Source organism: Centrocercus urophasianus, unplaced genomic scaffold, assembly GCF_019232065.1.
Source record: "Centrocercus urophasianus isolate 14NV4802_14NV808 unplaced genomic scaffold, USGS_Curo_1.0 seq_10, whole genome shotgun sequence".
Lineage (NCBI taxonomy): Eukaryota > Metazoa > Chordata > Aves > Galliformes > Phasianidae > Centrocercus > Centrocercus urophasianus.
In genome coordinates, this window is record NW_024884142.1 from 102867055 (window position 1) to 102882100 (window position 15046).

General features: G+C 35.1%; 1 protein-coding gene across 7 annotated transcripts in view; it reads left to right on the forward strand.

Moving 5' to 3' along the window:
• The window catches only part of SANBR (SANT and BTB domain regulator of CSR), a 28858-nt gene that overhangs the window by 9416 nt on the left and 4396 nt on the right, over nucleotides 1–15046 (forward strand). For 3 of the 7 annotated variants that reach the window (XM_042825263.1, XM_042825302.1, XM_042825296.1), the window contains 17 exons: nucleotides 361–599; nucleotides 1408–1466; nucleotides 2220–2380; nucleotides 3265–3351; nucleotides 3448–3558; nucleotides 5280–5403; nucleotides 5846–5998; nucleotides 6426–6571; nucleotides 6911–7010; nucleotides 8042–8074; nucleotides 9502–9601; nucleotides 10527–10618; nucleotides 10717–10745; nucleotides 10843–10916; nucleotides 11981–12069; nucleotides 12450–12541; nucleotides 13085–14927. In XM_042825263.1, the coding sequence (XP_042681197.1) occupies nucleotides 361–599; nucleotides 1408–1466; nucleotides 2220–2380; nucleotides 3265–3351; nucleotides 3448–3558; nucleotides 5280–5403; nucleotides 5846–5998; nucleotides 6426–6571; nucleotides 6911–7010; nucleotides 8042–8074; nucleotides 9502–9601; nucleotides 10527–10618; nucleotides 10717–10745; nucleotides 10843–10916; nucleotides 11981–12069; nucleotides 12450–12541; nucleotides 13085–13121 (1726 nt within the window). In that variant the 3' untranslated portion in view covers nucleotides 13122–14927. Of the gene's footprint in view, nucleotides 1–360; nucleotides 600–1407; nucleotides 1467–2219; nucleotides 2381–3264; nucleotides 3352–3447; nucleotides 3559–5279; nucleotides 5404–5845; nucleotides 5999–6425; nucleotides 6572–6910; nucleotides 7011–8041; nucleotides 8075–9501; nucleotides 9618–10526; nucleotides 10619–10716; nucleotides 10746–10842; nucleotides 10917–11980; nucleotides 12070–12449; nucleotides 12542–13084; nucleotides 14928–15046 lie in introns of those variants that run through there. The other 4 variants (XM_042825271.1, XM_042825277.1, XM_042825284.1 and 1 more) reach the window with 4 other exon arrangements.

Sequence of the window (15046 nt, forward strand, 5' to 3'; positions counted from 1 at the left end):
AAAGAAGCGAGAACAAATAAACTCTTCATATAATTCAAGTAGCATCCTATAACAAACTAGAGACAAATTAGGGGAACTGAGCTCAAACTTTTTTCTGCTGATCCTGAACTTTTAAATGGCTCTGCTAAATGGATCACATGTCAGGGAACACGTTTCTGTTTTTCACCTAGTGTCTGACGGTACTTTCTATTAATAATTAATAACTGCAATTTGTATTCCATCTGTTAATAAAAGCAGTGACATCAGTATTGCAATGCGTGATCCAGATTTGGAAGTGAGGTCTTTTGAGTTTTAGCTTTCTAATTGGTCCTTACGTGTCTTACGGTCCTAATTTGTTTTGTGGCTTACTTTCCTTTTGAGGCCAAATATGGTGATACACGTGTGTGATGAAGCAAAAAACCTCAAAGAAGATTTTGTTTGTCCTCGAGATCTTTTGATTTCCGAAATGAAATACTTTGCTGAATACCTATCAGTGGATGCCCAGCGCTGGGAAGAAGTGGACATTTCAGTGCACTGTGACGTTCACATCTTTGACTGGTTGATAAGATATGTTAAAAGAAACACCAAAGATGGTGAACCTTATGAAATCCCTGCTTTAGGTAAAATAAAATATGTAGAGCATTTGTTACAGAATCATTTATCTTCCATTAGTGCAGACCATAATGTTTTTGCTGCAGTTCAGACACAGTCTCTTGTTTCTAACAAGTAGAACTTTTCAGTTATTAGAAAAATGTTGCAAAAGCAGCCCTTAATGCTGACACTTTTGAGGAAACATCCTGATGGCTGAAATGGTGAGAAAGATCTGATGTGTGGGATCTGATGGTTTTAATCAAGTCTCTTCTGAAAAAAAACAGAGTGGGAGTCTTACAACAGAGATGATTGTTTACTTAGGTTTTGTTTTCTTTCCCTTCTGCTTCCCAGTTGTACAGCTGCAGTATTTTTTAAAATTTCAATGCAGTCTGATAAAACAGTAGAAGAACTTTTCCTGCATTAATTTTGGGCATGTTTTTAATATACAAACCTTTCATTAGCATTTCTTAAGAACTATGAACAAAACTGGAATATTGTCGCAATAAATGCAGTTACAGAGAGCAAAATCTCACCTGGATATGGTGGCTAGTGATGGAAGTCAATCTTTCTGTCTAATTGCTTAGTCACTGTATCCTTGTGATGCACTTTTTGCAGTCTTAGTAAATTGCAGTTATAGTTGTGTTCTGGCCACCTGGATGTTAAACAAAAATTTATTTCATAAGATGGGAAACATTCTACAAATTGGAAGAGGTAATAATGGGTTGATTGGTAGAAAACTCTTCACAGATAAATTCTAGCTATGCCAAGGGAGGGATGTGATATCACCAAAAGAATTCATGTAAAAAAAAGGAAACTTTTTTGTTTGTTGCCTTTTAGAACCAGCAAATGTCATATCAATTCTCATTTCTTCTGAGTTTTTGAAGATGGATTCATTAGTAAGTATTAAGAAAGAAGGATTCTGTGCCTTAAGGATGCAAGTAAAATCCAAGTACCTGTGCTCTTGCTGTTGTATAAACAGATGATGAGAGATGCAGTAAGAGCATTTTGAGATTTTTGTCACCTTTCTCATTTAAAACATCTAATATTTGCAGAATCTCAGTGAGAACATAGAAATAACTTCTGCAAACTTTCCAAATGTGGGAGTGGAGTCCTGGATTTCCCTTTTGATGGCTGATTGAAACAACATCAGAATCCGATTTACAATAAGACACTTCTGCAACTTACAATCTGCTTCAGCTCTGTGTAATTTGTCTGTTGGCTTGTTTGTTAATACTTTTGTCAGGATCTGTCATTAAGGTGACCTACAATTAAATACATAGCAAGTCTAGCTATTTAAATTGAGATCCAGGCAATACTATATGTAATGCATACTATGGTTCTCCTTTGCAAGCAAGTGAAAGTTGTTACTGAAAATGAAACATCTGTAGAGATTTCTGTAGAAATCTTTAGGAGGAGAATGCAAAAACTGACTCACTCAAGTTAATTCATAGTCTCTTTAAGGTGAATCTGAGACTTGCTTTCTTTTTTGAGACTGCTTCTTTTTAGGTGTAACTGAAATAGTTGTTTAAAATACTAGATGCTATAAAAAAAAAAAAAGAAAGAAGAACCTGAAGTAATTAGTGCACTTCTGTTGAGATATCCTTGTTTAGAATTCCATATCTTATTTTTAACATTTCTGTTTTTCCTAGGTAGAAAATTGTATTCATTATTGTCACAAAAATATGAATGCCATTGTAGCCACGCCTTGTAACATGAATTGTATCAATGCTAATCTTGTTGCACATATTGCTGATCTCTTTACTCACAATGAACTGGAAGAGCTGAAGGACAAGAGAGATAAATTTAAAAGGTAACCTTTTGCTCTGAAATACACTACTGAAGTGCCATAGTACTTTTGAATCATTTTTCCAGAATATCTATGACAGTGTGAAGTTGGGGTGATATATGAGAGTATATATCTCTGTGTGTGTATCTTTAATGCAGAATATGAAGAAGTGACTTCAGAGTTTAATATTAAAAATTCTGAGCAAAAGAAAAGAGTTTTTGTAGGAGACAAGCAAAAGAAAAGGCTGCACTAGGAGTATGAAATGGATAAATTATTCATGAATTCTCACATGGAAGCCAGATTAGGGTAAGGAGCCCTTTATCATATGGCATGGTCCTCAATTCTGTAATTTGGTTTCAGCATCCTGCAATCTCTATTGTGGAAAATATAACTTAGGATGGCTGGAATCTTGAAGAGCTGTGATGGAGTATCTTTTCAGAAAGCATATGCTAAGGACTCTGGCCTAGTCACTGTCAAGAAAAGGGCCAATTATTGGAGGGCAGAGTGACAGACAAGCAAAATGGAAGTAAAAACTTATTTTAATCAGTAACAACTTTCAACTTTACATCTATCAGAACTGAAGTTAACTGTAGTTTTACAGTAAAGATCTTCTGTTCAGGGTAGATGCTGGTAGCTTAGATTGGAAAAAAAAAAAAAATAAAAAAAAAAGACAAGAAAACTTAATAAAGGAAAAAAAATAAGGGATCTGTTTCCTCATATCTTCATAAAAATAAGAGATGACCAGAGCAGTTATTTAAACAGATTATTTTAAAGGAAAACCACATTAAAAGCTGGATTCTGAAAGAAACATGAAGACTTTTGCAAATCATCAGAATGTAAGTCTCCCTGCATAAAAGAATTTTCAGGTTTTTTTTCTAATGAGTAATCTGTGTTGCTGTCACTAATAGTAAACTTTTCTGCAAGAAGATTGAGAGACTGTTTGATCCAGACTACATAAATCCAGATTCTCGAGGAAATGCAGCTACCTTATACAGGTGTGGTCTTACTTTTGTTATTTCAATTGCAAGAACAGTACCTGCTATTTGAAGTCCTGCTCTTAAGCCAATATTTTATTTTATTTTTAAATATAGATGTTGTTTATGTAAGAAGCTGTTAACTAAAGAAACTGAAAGAAGAATTCCGTGTGTACCAGGAAAAATCAACATAGATCAACATGGGAATATTGTCTATGTTCATATAAGGTAGTGGGAAAAAAAAATGATTATAAATATATGTATGTGTTATTTTGAGTGATTATACAAAATCCTGTATGTTTAGGATCAGATATTTGTGTTACAAAAGAAAGTCAAAGTTGCATGTAGAACAGACTAATTGTGGAATGCTGGATAGAATATTTAAGGTTGGAAAAGACCTCTAAGATCATCTAGTCCAGCCTGTGAAAGCAAAGAAATGCTGAAGATTATATTCTAGACTGGCTTTCTACTGTCCAATCAAATATTCAGCTTGCAAAAAGACTACCATAAATAAATGTTGCCAATTGTTTTCCTGTTGAAACAGCATTTATCAAAGGAGCTTCCAGGACCTGTTCTGTAAGTGTGCCTTGATTGTTTGGCACAATTATTTAACTCCATCTGTTTGAGCCTTCAGCTGGAGTCTCTTAATGAAGATCAGTGCATAATGAGCTAGAGTTTTCCTTCCCTCCATCTCCACATATGCTGTTTAAGTAAAATAGTAGGAAATTAGTAGCAGGAGATCTTTCTCAACCTATCTATTTGTTTCTGAACAACCAAAATGTTTCACTGTCAGCTCTCTACATAACATATTCATTTAGTTTTATCTCCCATAAGTAATTTCAAGTTCCACCTAACAGTCTAAATAGTACCAAATTTGTGATCTTTATGCCCTGGCACATATTATGATTTTTGGTAATTAGACTGTTAAAATTGCAGTACTTTGCTTAAGTTGATCCTATGTAGTCACTCTGCAATTCCTAGCACACAGGTACAGTACAGATTTTAAAGGTTACTCAGAGGATTATTTAGATTCTAATTATTTGCCTTGTGGTACATGCAACTTACTTTCTATTAGAAATTCATCTACTGACCCTTAGATGAGTAAAGCTCACTACTGATAAACTCAAGCCTAAGATATAATAGAATCCCATCTTTAAGGTTTTAAAAATGGGTCCTCTAGTGGTACCTAGAGATAACATCCAGCTGGAAGTACTGCTTGCTTAGTCTTGGTTAGATGAGTATATATATTACAAGAAATGGTTCTGGCCAGGACTTAAAACTGTGGGAAAACAATATCTGATCTTTCTGAAAATAACATGCCAGTGCTGGTTGTTTTTTCTTTTTAAATTATAAATTATGTTTGTCACTGTATTACTGGGAAGGAGCAATGTCTATAATACACACTATTTTTTAAGTCCGGAAGTCTCAGCTGCATTTTTTTTTTTAAATGTCCTATTTTCAAACTTTAATTCTTAACTGATTCCTCTCACATTGTGTATGCAAGTGTATTCTATGTCTTAAAATAGAATGGAAGTACTACATTTCTAGTGCACAACATTATTTAAAGGCAGAGAACTGCTTGTTTGCACGTGCATGTTGTGACTTATTCTCCTCTCTTTATTTAGTTTCTTCTGTTTTATGGTTTTCTTGATTTCTAAAAGGCTCAATATTTCTCTTAGCATACAGATTTGCTGTATGTAGCACTTGAGATGAAACAAGCTGTAATTCCTTGTTATTAGTAAGCTCAGGAGGCTGTGAAAGAACACAGGCATTTTTGTCATAATCTGAATGTAACAATTGTCCCACAGTGTGTCCTTCCTGTTCTAAACTCTTATGTAGAATTTTCACTAGTAGGCGTTTTGTTCTGCACCTTTTTTACCTCACTTTCCTGGTGGCTGAATCAAAACAGTTTTATTATCTGCGTGCAACCTGACACTGTACTTTTTCAGAGATAAAGCCTGGGAAGTCCATGAATACCTAATTGGCCTTCACGAAGAACTGAAATCTTGGCAGGATGTTTATTGGCGTCTCTGGGGGACTGTCAATTGGTTGACCTGCTCAAGATGTAACCAGGTGAGTACCTTTCCATTTTCACTTGTTTGTTGGTAACTTGTTTGTTGTGGGTGAGTTTTGAGGCTGCGTCAGAGATTAAAACTGTTATTGCTTCCTTCTCTTTCACTAATTTTGTCACCAGATAGCAATCAGTGATTTTTGTTTTATTGCTGGGAGATGTGGTTACTTTATGGGAATTATAGATCCTGATTCATTACTTCAGAATACTACTTTTTCCCATCATTAGCTCTTTCCTTTTTGTTCTAGCCACTAAAAGCAAAATGACACTAAATTAGAATGTATATCCTCTGATTTCTCAGGTTCTACTGAGACATTCTATGGTTATAGAGTTTTTGCATTTCTGGGTGCATGACAATAAAGTTTGCACTACAAAGAATGTAGGTCCAAACTGACTTCTGAGGTCATCTCACCTCTCATTATGTCTCTTCTTACTCTTGTGCAGTCTTTCCTGTGTACTGAATTCTCCCATTGCCAGTACCATCCACAGCCAGTTCTTTATCCAGGTGTAGCAAGTGCTCTGGGGTCAACTGGGACAGGAGTATATCCATGTTGCAACCAAAAAGTACTTCGATTTGATCCTACTACCCTCCCAAAGGTACGTCAGTACTGGCTCACTTCTTAAAGAACAGAAGAGAGTAATGTCTGAAAGACATTTTTATTTTCCAGTGCAATAACAGCGTGCGTAGTGCAAGTCATCAGTGCAAGCAAGGAGTACCATCTATTCTGTCTCCGTACAGTTTGACAATGTTTAATGCTAAAATTGGTAGTGAAGCTGTCCTCTAAATATTGTTAGCCCTATCTAAAGAGTACAGTGCTTCTCAGAATCTCTTCTATAATTTTCTCTTAACTTCAGCAAGAACACAACTGGTATCATCTATAGAATCAAAAGATCATCTGTATGGTTTACACCATGAGAAAACTTCTGAGTTTAAAGATAAGATGTTTCTAGAAAGCTTAATTTTTGTTACTGTAATTCCCAAATATTGCCATTTATTCATTTTTATGTTGTATGTATATGGCAGGGCTGTAAGGTGAGAGATCACGTGACTAGTTTACCTTCTGGAAATGAAGATGGGGATTCTTTGCCATCTCAGACCACTAAAATATTGAATGATCTGCTCCATCACAGAGATGTTATTGTTGTTCCTTTTACTAAGGATGAGAATAGGTAAGGGTGTTGTATTGTTACTGAAATAACTTCGTCTTGAAAGCTTAACGTGTTCATGGTACACTTGAGTAAGTTTCTCTCTTTTTAAATGAGTGACACGGTGCTTGGTAAAGGTGACTTTATTTGGAAAAGGAAGAACAAATACTGTTGCTTTTTACATTCACCCTCCTTCACCATTCATTCCTCTACTTATTTGCATTTTAATGGATTGTTATCAAAATGTTACGTGGCTTACTTGGAGGTTTTTTTCTTTTGGTACATAATGAGTAAAAACAGACTGATTCCAAATTGTGAAATGGAAAAAAAAAATGTTATTTTTGTCCCACATCTTTCCCTAAGTGACTCTGGTATTGGGCTCTGTGATGAAAAAGGCATTGAATGTGATGTGCTCGTAGAACCAAATACACCGTGGGGCCCCAAAACTGGAGAAATCAATGCTGTGAGTGACTGCTGATATTATTTCCCCTTTTTACAGATAATGAAGAATCCTACAAGAGTACTTTGAAGGATTCATTAGACAATTTTAAGTACGTTGCAGGAGGAAGAGATGCAGTACTGAGCATTGCAGAGTGGCATTGGCTTGTGGACGTATAAAATGCCTATTTGGCAAAAAGGCAAAACCTTTACCTGCGTTACCAGAAATATTTCTGTAAAGCAGAAGTAATTATCCTGTGTAACAGCCCTTTTATAATCTGATTGTATTTGAGGAACCAGTCATATACCTCACATGGTAGACGTTATTTAAATATTTGCCACCTTCGTTTATTACAGAGGTATCTGAGTATGTCCACGTGGCTTTTATAAACTCATAAACTAGCAGTAATCTGAGATTTTTGTTTGTTTGTTTCAAAAATGTGAATCTTACCTTCCAGAAATATAATTCCATTTGTTGTCATGCTGATGTCAGATCAATAGAGATGTTTTCTAAGCCAAGTTTAAGTAGATAGTATATCTCTTGAGTTGAAGAGGCCTTTCATGCCAAGATAAGGTTTTGAAGATCTGCACTCATTGTAGAACTTCTGGTAACTCAGCAGTCTTTATTGTAGCATGATGCTGAGTGTGAAACCTTTATATGGTGTCACTAACTTTCCAGCAACAAATGCAGGAAGCTATTAAATCTTAACTCCATACCATTGTGACGCAGGACTGTCCTTTCAGCTCTAGACTATTTCTTTTTGTTACAGTGACCTGTAAATATTTTTAATGCAAAGTTTAGCAAATGGAAATGTGACTCTAAATTGACTGCATTTAATTGATTAGTTGTTCACAGCCTGTTTGCCTAATTTATCATTTCATGAAAATCAAAAGTAAAAGTAAGTAAAAAATGCGAGTAGGTCTTCTAGGAGTTACCGGTGTAGATTGTTGTATGTTAGCATTCCACTCCTGTTTTTAGGATTCCACTTACTTTTTTCTCTTCTAATAATTGCTGTTAATTTTTATGTCTCTCCGTTTCTTCCTCTTATTCACTAGTTTCTTTCTCTGAAGAACTGGACTTTACAACTGGTCAGTAAAACGTTTTGTTCATGTTTGCTCTAGTTAACCTTGATCTTTTTTTTGTCTTGTTTTCTGAGTAATTCAGACAGAAGTTCATCTGCTTTTACATTGTGGAGGTTGCATTGTAGCAAAATTTTCTTACGAGGAGCTATGAAGTGTGTGTGAAGTGCTAATTTGGTCTGAATAGAAATAAAAATGTCCTTTAAAATACTTTTACAAATGACAACAAACAACAGACCAGCAATGCACACGTGTTCCTCGTAGTTCACTAGGCTGACAGTAATGCAGATCTTAAAAATGAATTTTTGATTGCCTGTCTCTCTCATGGCTTGTCAGAGATGCTTCAGCTTGATGCTGCTTTGTTACAAAAAATCTTCTATCAGAGTTGAATGACTAGCCAAATACAGAAGGTGTGTAGTTGCTCTTCCAGCCGTATAGCACTGGTCGTAGTGAGTCGTGTCTATTTTGATACGCAAATGCTTGAGAAATAGCAGTTTACTTCTGTCACTCTTGATGATCTGTTCTGCAGTCTCATGTTCCTATTGTCCTGCAATAATCTTTTTGAATTTGCAGGTCATATCAGCCCTTGTTGTTTCTCATGCATTTACTAGGCAATCGTGATCACTTAAAAATGTGTGTTTATTTCCAAACAATGTGTACCTCACATTCCTTAATGTATTTCTTATACTGTACTGATACTAGTACCTCTTGCCATTGTGGTGCCATCTCTTGCAGTATTGGAGTCAGTGATTTGTTATGATGTGCGGAGATGTTTTAAGAAATAGTAAATAAATAGATGTGTGCTCTGTGTTACTTGATTACTGCTGAGACAGCAGTATCACACAGTTAGCAATATAGAGCAAATCTTGGGAGAGCCCTCCCTCAGTAAACCCTGTAGTTTGTTCTATGATTTACATGGCTAGCTCAAAGTTTTGCTATTGAAACTTGAACTTTCTTATTTTTCTTAATATGTTAATTAATATTTCCAGCAATATGATGAATGATAAATGTGGATTCATACATTAATATGGGCTGGAAGGGATCTCTGGTAGTCATCTCAGATATTTCCTCCCACTCTTAAAGTTAAATTCAACTTCAAAGTTTAACACTTTACTCATATCCAGACAAATCTTTGGTTTCTCTGAAGATGGAGAGGCCACAGCCTCTCTGGGCAACCTGCTATGATGTTTTATTGTCTGGAAGAAATCTAAATACAGGTTTTTGCCAAAACACAAAGATTTGAAATTACTTTCTTAACATTTGAGAACAGTTAAGAAAGTTAGGTTTTCAGACTTAGCTTCTCACACACATTAGTGAGTTACCTCACTAAGATGTGAAGCAAGATTTGAAGGCAACTCATTTGGGACAGATTTAGTGAACTACTAAGTAGGAATCAAGCCTCACATAACTTGTGGCATTCTGCTTCTGTCAATTAGAAACAGCAGTCATTGTTATCTGAAGAAGAGGAGTATACCACTGGTTCTGAAGTCACTGAGGATGAAGTGGGGGATGAAGAAGAAGTATGCAGGAAACCAGGTACAACAATACAAAGGTATTGTAGTTGTCCTCCACGGAATTTAAAGATAAAGACTCAAGGTAGTAGATTTCTTCTGTAAGAAAGCTTTAGATGTTAGGAAATACTTCTTTAATTTCCATTTTATTTCCAAAGTTTTCTTTGTGTAGCTACAAATTAATACCCAGTTACTTACGGTCATGCAAAAACATTGGCAAAAGCAAAGTGGCAACTGTTCTCATCCAGGACGTCCTCAAAGTTGATTCAGAGCTTATTTTGTAGGACAGATTGTCAAAGGACTTGATGTTTTTTTCCTAGGTAAATTTTGGAAGAAAAAAATGTAGTGACTACATGATTGATAGACGTGGCTGGAATTTTGTCTGCACTGAAAATTAGCTGTATATTCTAAAATTATTTTTGTGTTTCTTTTCTTGTTATACTGGAAAGTTTAGGAATGTGCAAAGCAAAAGGCCACCTCTCCTGTACATACTAGTAACATTTGAACTCGAGCACTTTGGTTTTTGATACTTTGAAGGGATTCTTTTTTTATCTTAATGCAAATTTAGTTCTTTTTTAAGTGCCAACTTTTTTGCAGCCTGACTTTAAACTTACTTGATCTGATATCCTTCAGATTGTTGATGCAAGCAATGTGATCAGAGATGTAGGTTGTATGTGCTCTTGATTTTAAATTTACAATCTAAAATTGAAAGCGTGGTTGTGTCATCATCTTATATTTTAAATGTGTATTAGAGTTAATGTATGCTTCTACTGGAAAAGAGTAACCCATGTGTTTTAACCTGCCTGCAATACTAACAAGTTAAAAACAAATTGTTCATTTAATTTTTACTGTAAAGGAATAGGGGAGGAAAATCCTTTTGTAGCTATGTAGTTGTAAAATTCAGAGTATCTGTGATTGTGTCAGTCAGTAGATATTTCTTCAATTTGTAGGGAGAAAGGAGAAACTAAAGAAGTTCTATAAACACCCAAAGAAAGGGGCTTCTTCACCTAGTATTCAGAAAAAGGAGAAGCCATCTGACAAGGTAAAACCAGAGCTGTGAACACAGCCTGTGCTGTGAGAATGTTTTTTTTTATGTTTTAAGATCATGTCTTACTTAATATATTTTTATTTGTTTTATAGCCAGGTTCCCGGGATGCATCTCCGTTCACGTAAGTAATTTTCAAAGTCCTTGATAACAGGTGGTAGTATATCCTTTCTCGCAAATGGTTACTGACAACACTGCATGTATCTTTCTTTTTTAATCAGTGTAAGTGTGCAGCAGAACAAATGGGATGCCTCCAGGTCACTGAGATTCAACCAAGATGCTCAAAGAGAAGACGGTCTGTTCTTGCATGATCTAGCTGTTATGTTAATGCTATACAAAGAAAATCATTATTTCACATTTAAAATGGCTATTTTTTTAAAAATACAACAATTCACAACATTGTAAACAATGAAGAAAGCAACAATAAAGAAAAAACTTCATTTTATCTGAGATACTCAAGCTAAATTGTAGTGCTCATATGTAGGAAAACAGATTTCAGCTACTTGTTAGTAATCAGCTTTATCCAAGCCACACAGCAATTTCAGATTCTTCAAAAAAAATAACAATAAATAAATAAAATATCTGTGTAGATAGATATATACATAGCTGGGAGCTCCTGAAAATATTAGTTCAGAATTTGATTGGCATTTATTAGCAATCTCATCTATTCTACAGGACTCAAAATCCTGTGTCAGGAAGATGGAAAGAAAACCTATTGTAAACTACATTATAGTCTTGCGTACAGGCTGAAATAGAAATGGGCATCTTTGGACCCTCAGACTAAGAAAACATTTAGAAGGAATTCCAAGTTTACAGAAAAAAATATTCCATTCAAATTGTGTGTACATTCTGTATTTGGAAAGTCTGCACATAACCTGCAAAGATTCTAATTCTGTCCTCTGATGATTATACAAGTAAGCAAAGATTTTTTTCTTGCATCCTTGTGTTATTTATCGCCTGGATGTATAAAAAGTGATACGTGCATTTACTTTTATCTTCTTCCCTGTCTTCAGAATTCTAATATTCAGAATTATATTAATTCATACAGCTTTTTATATCTTTGAGATTTCTATCTGTTTTTACTGTTTTGAAAGTCAAAACTCAAAACTCAAAACTGTTTCCATATATTTTTTTTATCTCAGTGTAATTCCTCAGGCTGATTCTGCTCTCTGCCCAGAATGCTGTGAAGCCAGATTATTCATCAGAATACATTGTTGTTCAAGACTTCTATATGAACTGAGAAACAAAATATTACTTCTTGCAAATAGGATGCAACTAAAGTGTGTTTTGTGTATCAATCTCTTTGTACTCGGTAGTATGAAAAACCTCTGTTCTAAAATACTGTTTTTTTTCTGGCAGACCAGAGGAGAATGTCTGAGATTACAGGACACTTGATAAAAATCAGACTGGGAGACTTTGGTCGAATCAAGTCAAGAGACAGCAAAGAAGTAAGACTGTCATAACGTAGTGATTATCGAATTGAAGCAGGCCTTTGTAACAAATGTATAACACAAGTGAAAACAGGATGCTTTCAATTACTTACAAAGAATTGAGTTTAATCTTCATTTCCTTCTGAGCATGCTTTTTATTTTTTTGTAAAGGAGTTAAATAACAATTATTGAAGTTCACTGCCTTTAAAAATTAAACATGGAAAATAGGATGGTTTAAAAATGTTTCAGTACTGGGTTGTGCTAATGAAAAGAAAGTATGCTATAGGTTCTCTTGAATATTAATTATTTTCATGAAAGGACACCAATTAGATTGGAATAATGTCACAACTTGTGTTTTTTTGGGTTTTGTTTTGTTGGTTTTTTTTTTTGCATTTCAGTATGCAGGAGGTATTTATTCGAGACTTGAAGCTCAAATAAAGGCCTCAGCACAGGTCAATGCACGACAAATCAGCACTGAGAAGAATGCCAGGTAAGACAAAATGAAAAAGCAGGATATGAATTTCTGGGAGGGCTGGGGGTGGACACTGTTTTAATTTAAGTATGCTTCATTTCATACACTTTCTTGCATCAATATCTCTTCTAGCAGGCTAAATATATATGATGTGAAAGCTTCCTTTGTAAAATTATGTGGCGAGCAGGTGAGTCTCTAGATGCTGACAAACTTTTAAGAATACACTGGGTGCTTCAAATACCTTGTGGATGTTCAAAGCATGCATGTGACTACTACTGCAGAATTAATGATTTCATAAGAAGTTATTTGACATAACAGTTCTTTGAATTGTTGTATTCATTGCATACCTTTGTATGAATGTACAGTTTATGGCTGCAGGTACATTGACAGAAATGCAGCTTTCTCAATACAGTTGTGAGATTTCCTTTCTTTTTTTCTCAGATTACACTTTAGCCTGAAAGTAGTTTCTAACAGGTACTAAACCAGAGAGCTGACTCTGTAATAAGTAAAGCATTCTAGATATGATAACCTGCATATGTTTTTTCTGTGCTCTTAATCCAGGTCAAAATCCCGTTTTGGTCAAGGTCGTCCAACATAAAGACTCATGAAAAAATTGTAGCCAGAATACATTACTACTTCCTGAAATTGTATGGCACTCTTGATATATGGAGAGCATGCATCTCCAAAAGCCTTGACTTGATAAGCAATCACTTATGTCTTTAAGCCTTGTACATTATTGTGTATGATAAATGAACATAAGTCCAATAAGGTCTGTACTTATTTTAATTGTAAATATACTATTTCTTAAATTTAAGTTTAGTTGCTTTTTGGGCTGTTGTTTTGAGACTCATAGAAAATATTTTATAAACCTGCACAGTTAACTTATTCAACTAACTTTCTATAGGGGAAGACATAAAGATGCCTTCCAGTATGAGAGATACTGGAAATGAAAAAGCAAGACTACTGAATTCTGAATGCATTCAGCAATGTTAACATAAGTCACATGGAATGTTTGTATATGTTATGTTGTATTTGATAGGACATTTTAGGCCTGTCCTCTACGGATTTGCATTTGAAGTCAGTGACAGTACAATAGCTGTGAATTAGACTAGTTAATGCGGAGTTTTAATGCAGTTCTGAGGCTTCCTTCCATACATCTACACAACTCACATTGATGTGAAGGTGGCTAACAGATGGAAACTAGACCTTAAGAGATTGTTTAAGTGCCTCACTAATTCAGATCTTGCATGTGAAACACTGTATTTACCTGTAAGTGAAGTTCACGCTTACTCCCATACCATATCTGTTTCCTCTTGCATGGTACCGCATTTGGTTCCCTTCTAATGCCCAGGCACAGCTGTTCCAACTCTCAATGCCATACCACTAAATTACTGAGAGGATATGCTATTAATTAGGCATCTTTCAGTTGAAAGGCATCATTATGAAGAGTTGTCCATATAGATGTTTCAGGTCTAATTTTTTTTTCTGAAACCTGCCTTAATAGTACTGTTTAGAAGGCACTTTGAAATTCTGTAATTGGAACAACAGAATACAAGTCTGTGTGTATGTAAAATCCAGGGCTACCAAAATGAACTAATTTGCCTAGAAAATAGTTCACGTATTAGCAAAGAGGATGGCAGTAACAGTGGCTGAATTCCAGTAAACATATTCTGACCTTTTTGAGACAAGTAGTAAGAGCACTCAGGGAAAGTTTGTTCTGGACCAGAGCTGCAAAATGTGAATTTGGAGTTAGGTCTGCAAGATAGTGGGAAGTGGGGCACAGAGTTCAGGCTGGAGCAAGGAGAGGGAGAACATGACTGTAATCATTCTTCTCTCCATTCAGGCTTTTTTGTGCGTTTTGTGGGTTTTCAGCGGGCATTAGAAGACTGGGATACCAGTGCTTGAAAATACAGCTTTCCAGATGGAAGATTTTTTATTAAAATTTAAAATGACTAAATTCTGTTTATTTCTGTATTTTGTCCAATGCAAATTCAGAGCCCAATAAAACTAACAGGCAAAGCTGTGGATTTCACTGGCTTTGATTTTTGGGCAGGAACCTTTGCAGGTGTGCTCCAATCTGTATTAAATAAACAAGGCCTTGTTAATGTGCTGTGTCTGTTTGCGAGTAGTAAAGCAACTTTAAACACCTGTAGTGAACACTGGAAGAGTGTGTATATGTATGCTTATTTTTCTTAGAACAACTAACCAAAAATGGAGGGAAAATGCTGCTGGTTTTGTTGTATAGGGAAAATGCTGGTTTTATGTGCCAATGTTGTTACATTTTTTTCAAAAGTATTTTGAGCATATAACAACATGCATTGTGTGCAGCCCTTTTTCCCTGCTTGCCAACCACATTGGTTTTGTTTTGTTTTTAATTTTGTATTAATTTTGAAATTGTCTTGGTTTAATGGAAATAAAAGTAATTAATTTAAGAGATGTGTGGGTATTCTATGGATACTTGTAAGAAGTGCATAAATATTGCAACTTTGGTCATGCTTATGTGTTTTTGATTAGTTGCAGCAT